This window comes from Plectropomus leopardus, unplaced genomic scaffold, assembly GCF_008729295.1.
Source record: "Plectropomus leopardus isolate mb unplaced genomic scaffold, YSFRI_Pleo_2.0 unplaced_scaffold3813, whole genome shotgun sequence".
Classification (NCBI taxonomy): Eukaryota; Metazoa; Chordata; class Actinopteri; order Perciformes; family Serranidae; genus Plectropomus; species Plectropomus leopardus.
Window position 1 is genome coordinate 1 of NW_024641717.1, and position 5,650 is coordinate 5,650.

The window sequence follows — 5,650 nt, forward strand, 5'->3', positions numbered from 1 at the left end:
CTCCTCTGTCAGCAGGAGCAATCGATGACTCCTTGTTGCTGATGTTGTTCTGGATCCTGACGGGTCTGTCGGTTTTGGGTTTGTTCTCTCAGCGTTACGGTCTTCAGCCGCTCACCATCGCTCTGATCCTTCGCTCCATCTACCACCTCGGCATCGGCAACACGCTCATCCTGCTGGGGTCGCTCAATGTGAGGAGCACTACATTACCCAGCCTGCACCTGGAGGCACACTCCCGGGAACATTAAACCCTGTTAGGGGCCACTTTTACCAAATGACAGGAAGCCGGGGGCCAATCACAGCAGCCGCACATGCTTCTAGGATTTTAGGACGTTTCTCGGACGTCAAACCTCCCTTTTATAGCGTCAAATAACTGATTTAAACCAAATTTATCTGAGAAAAGATCATTGGAGCAAACATCAGGGCGACGAGTGCGAAGTCAGTTTTTGTTCAAAGGAAAACAAAAGTTTTTACGTGTCGATGATGTTGAAGTTCGACGGTGTTTTTAATTTTGATGGTTTTTCTTGTTTCCCTGCAGCTGATCAATAAGGTGGTGTTTGTGGTGAGTTTTGTGGGGAACAACGGGACGTTTATTATGGGATACAAGGCCATGGTGATGGATGTGGAGTTCCTGTACCACCTGGCCTACGTCCTCACCTCCACACTGGGACTGTTTGTCCACGAGCTCTTCTACAGCATCCTGGTAAACAACAACAACAACAACAACAACAACAACAACAACAACAACAACAACAACAACACACTGACTCACCGTCACACAGTCCAACACACGAGCTCTCTGTGTCCACTTGTTCTGTCTGTATTCACGTGTCCTGTCTCTGTGTCCACTTGTCCCATCTCTGTGTCCACCTGTTCTGTCTCTGTGTCCACCTGTTCTGTCTCTGTGTCCATGTTTCCCGTCTCTGTGTCCACCTGTCCCGTCTCTGTGCTCACGTGTCCCGTCTCTGTTTGCAGCTGTTTGACCTCATCTACCGGGAGGAGACTCTGTTCAACGTGATCAAGAGCGTGACTCGTAACGGTCGCTCCATCCTGCTGACGGCGCTGCTCGCCCTCATCCTCGTCTACCTCTTCTCCATCGTGGGCTTCCTCTGCCTGAAGGAGGACTTCATCATGGAGGTCGACCCGCTGGTGCAGATCGCCGCAGGTAGCTTTATTCGCCCGAGCGCCGAGCGACGCGAGGACCTTTTTTAACGTGAACTTGCAATCTGATGTTTAAACAGAGCGAGCCAACGCATCTGACATTCCCCCGGCGTTTTAATAATAAAAATAATAAACTTTATTTGTACAGCACCTTTTATACAAAAAATGCAGCCCAACATGTTTTACAAGAAAGAAACAAAAAATGTACCAAAGTGTTTCACATCAAAATCACATAAAAGACAAAAAGACATAATAAAACTTGCAGGTAAAAATAAAATAAAATCAGAACAGAAAACATAGAATGCATCTTCAAATGGATAAAATACACTTAATAATACTCGTAAAAGTAAGATAAAATAAGGATAAAAATGCTTACAGCTTTAATTTTATTATTAGAGCCAGAAGCAGCATTCACACACAGTTTCAGCGAGACTTTTTCGTGACTTTGAGGCACATTTTCAAGACTGTGAAACATCCATCGTTTTCATTGCAAACTTTAAAGAAAAAATGTTGGCATCTTTTAAATTTGTTTTAAAATTATTTTTCCCCTCTTTATAATTTTTTGGTGATTTGAACAGAAAAAAAATTGGCAATTTTTATTTTCTTCAAAATTCCTTTGTGATTTTTTTTTTTTAAAAATTAAAAATTATTTTCTTCAAAAATTTTGGGTGATTTTTAAAGAAAAATGTTGGCCTTTTTTTCCTTTCGTTGGTTGTGGTGGTTTTTTTTGTTGTTTTTTTTAAAAACATTTTTCTTCTAAAAACACCACAAAAGTGTTAATAAGTGGAAACATGAAACGAGAGCACAAGGACAAAAAGACGGGGACAGTCCTCCTGATAACGATGAGGTCATAACCATCAATAACTGAAGAACAAATGAAGGAACCAGCTGCATAAATGTTGTGTACGCACAAAAAAACACGTATACAGGTGAATGCGTGCACACCTGAGTCTCTGTGTAACACTGTGTGTGTGTGTGTGTGTTCAGCTCCTCAGCAAACCGAAGCCTCTCAGGATTTCCTCAAGTCGTGCTCTGCAGACGGAGTCAGCTGCACCGTGGAGACGGACGCCCTCAGCGTCGCTGAGGAGGAAGGTGAGAGTCCCGCTGAGGACCGCAGGCCGAACGCTCGCTGTGTCTGAGATTTAAACGTGTTACATGACGACGTGTGTGTGTGTGTGTGTGTGTGTGTGTTTCTTTCAGAGGAGCCGAACACGGAGCGAGCGTGCGACACTCTGCTGATGTGTATCGTCACCGTGTTGAACCACGGACTGAGGAACGGGGGAGGAGTCGGAGACGTTCTGCGCAAACCGTCCAAGAACGTAAGCGACACTTTTTTGTTAACATAAACACGCACCGTGTCCGTCCCATCGTGAACGTCAGTCCGCGCGCCGGTCGCCATCTTTATGCCGATGATGCAGTCATTTATACCTCAGCCGAGATTTTCTCGTCACGTGTGATCAGAGTATGCGAGTCAAAGCGGCTCTGTGACAGGAAACAAAAGGTTCGGTCGACACGCAGCGCTCCCGCGTGATTCGCCGACCTGTGGAGATCCAGTTTATATTGAGATATCGAGCAAATTTTTCTTTGGTTGATCACAACCCGACAAAATAGGTAAACTAAAAAATTCAAGAGAGATAAATTAGAATAAAAAATTATGTTTCAAAATTGTTCATGCAAGCAACCACAACAACAATAGTACTGTTGAGAAGCAACCAAATAAAAAACCAAAACAACAAAAAATTAATAAAAATTAAATAGATAAATAAACAATAAAAATAAAGGGGGGGGGGGGGCAAACAACAGCTCTAAAAAGTCAATAAAAGCTCTGAAAAAAAATCTTTCTAACACTTTGAGGACGTCTGACTGCAAACGTGTTTTACTGAAGAAAAGAAACAGAATTAAAAATAAACCAAGAACCTTTCGAAAGTTGAGGAGCTCAGAATGAACTTAGTGATGCTGTAAAATTAAATTATCTTCTTCGATCTTAGTGAGGAAACCGTTTTTTTTTTATGTATGATTTATTTATGAAGTTTTCGACACAAGAAGCATACATACAATACAAAAACCTTTGTATGAATATGTAAAATTAACTAAGAGAAGGTCTTTAGATGTAGACAAAAGAACAAGTTATACAAAAACAAGAGAAAAATAAATCAGCAACAAAAACAAAGGGAAAAGAAAAATAAATAAATAAATAAAAACTGACCACACAAACGTAGAACAACATCAAATATACAAAACAATTTAGAGACAGTAACATACTGAACATAATGTGTGCTACAAACATGAGAAAAAACAAGACTCCTGTTCGGTTTCTCCATCACATGAACACGGTGAATAACGGAGACGCGTCCTCGACCTGCAGCGTATCTGCCGTCTCGTACTTACGATCAACATACTGTTGAACATATATTTATTTCTAAATTTAAAGGTCTGGCCTCAAAGCCACGCACGGCGTCTCGACGCTGAACGGGATCGCCACTTTAAGAACCTTTCCCATGAAGCTTTGAGTGAGTTTGCGGTGAACACGATAACGATCTGCCTTTCTCTCCCCACAGGACCTCCAACCACAGATCATTTTGTTTAAGACGGGCTGTTGTGCACATGTTTCAATAAATCTCAAGTTTTTCCACCCAAATTCTCTCTTTTTGTCCCCTTATGTCTGAACTCACTGCGATATTTCCGTCCTCTCCCGTTAACTCATTTAGCCCAAAATTCAGCTCTGAGATTTTCCAGGATCAGACTTCTATCTCATTAAAACGCCTCCAAAATACCCGAGCTTTTCTTATCCAAGTCTTTCTGTTTTGTTTCCTCGGTGTAATGTCTACGTTGTAAAAACCTGCGGACGTCTAAGTTCGTTCGGCCATAATGAGTTTTTAAATTCGGAACATTTCTGAGCCCTCCATCGACGCAGAGATCACTGTATTTGGTTTCAGCGCATTTCTTAAATCTTGTGTCGGTCGTGTTGGGTATAAAATCTGGATCAAAACTTTCCATCTCATCAAATGGTAAAGATCCTCCGACTGTTGATCCTTCACCTGAAACCACAGTGAAGTCTTTATCCACGAATGAGACCCCTTTACATGTTTTAAAAAAGCGTCGTCACCTGTAACAGCCTGAGAGGGAATATCGCTCGATATCTGGCGCTCTATCACGTGTGCTGTGTTGGATGGATTGCCTTTAGCGACCACAGTTTTTATCTGAGCTGCTCTGTAGTCATGTTTAAAATTTGGAAGGGGGAGACCTCCTTTCTGCTTCCATATCTGAGGTTTCTGTCTCTGCCAAATGAATCTCGAGGTCATTCTGTCCAGATCTTGAAATTGTCCGTTTGGGATTTTGCGTTTTATACAAATATTAAAAGTCTTGGCGGTGCATTAATTTTAACTGCCTCCGTTCTCCGTGCTACGCCGAGAAACGCTGTAATATTCCAGCGAGAAAAGTCGGATTTAATCTTAGATATTAAGCGAACTTAATTCACTGATATCATTTTGTGGAAATGTTTTGGAAAAGTCAGATTTCTCATCACTTCAGAATCCCATTTTATTTTAAAAGCGTCTCTGACTGATTTTGGGTGTAAGTTCAGAGTCAGGACTTGTGATTTATGAGTATTGATGATCCATATTCAGTTAAGTTTGTGATTAAATGTGGAAAGGAGGATTTAGGGCGCCCAAGATAGATTAAAATGTTGTTCCTGAAAAAAAAGGCAACTTTTTGTCCCCCCAGCCATCATTATTCCGTGAATTTTCTCATTCTGTCGTAACGGTTCAGTAAAAAGCGTGAAGGCGTGGGGACGCTGTTCGAGATCGAAGTGATCGAAGCGGGACTGTTGCGTTGTTGCGTTGTCTTCTTTATTTATTGGTTTACTTCTGTCAAATAAAACCTGTCCGGTCTAAACTGATCATACCCGGGAGAATATTTTCTGTGAAACATCCATAAATCTGAGAATATTTTCTAGTCTCTTAGCTAGAAAAGAGACTAAAAGTGTGTAGTCCTTTAATTCTAGCTTACAATCTTTACTTTTCTTTGGTAAAACTGCAATAACCACCCCTCGCCACGAAGGGGGAGTTTCGATTTTTACAGATTTTTAAGAAAATAGTTTGTAAATCTGTAATTTTGAGTGTTTGTGTCAATAAAACACATTTTGGTTCATTTGAGCCTCAAGAGCTAAAAAACAGAAAGTGTCCTCCTGAAGGATCAACAGCCGCCGCCGCCGCCGCCGCCGCCTGGCTGTAAACAGCTGTTTATAACACATCTGTAAAATCTTATCAAATGATTTCTGAACAAAAGAACGACATTTTTACTGATTTAACCACAATATTCAGTTTTATTTACAAACATAAGAATCATAAACAAATACAAACGCAATCAAGAAAAGTAAACAAGCAAACAATATATGTGTGTGTGTGTGTGTGTGTGTGTGTATACATTCAGTTATTTTACATATAGATATATGTTTATTTATATATAGGACGCCTGGTGCTGTTTAACCCCT

The 5,650-nt window shown here is 41.0% G+C and overlaps 1 protein-coding gene across 1 annotated transcript; it reads left to right on the forward strand.

Moving 5' to 3' along the window:
* Positions 1-16: 16 nt before the first annotated feature.
* LOC121938940 (inositol 1,4,5-trisphosphate receptor type 3-like) lies at positions 17-4,547 on the forward strand. The gene is made up of 6 exons (XM_042482089.1): positions 17-188; positions 536-700; positions 973-1,162; positions 2,146-2,250; positions 2,359-2,477; positions 3,717-4,547. The coding sequence occupies exons 1-6, from the start codon at positions 42-44 to the stop codon at positions 3,822-3,824; spliced, it is 834 nt and encodes a 277-aa protein (XP_042338023.1). The 5' UTR covers positions 17-41; the 3' UTR covers positions 3,825-4,547.
* The last annotated feature ends 1,103 nt before the right edge of the window (positions 4,548-5,650 follow it).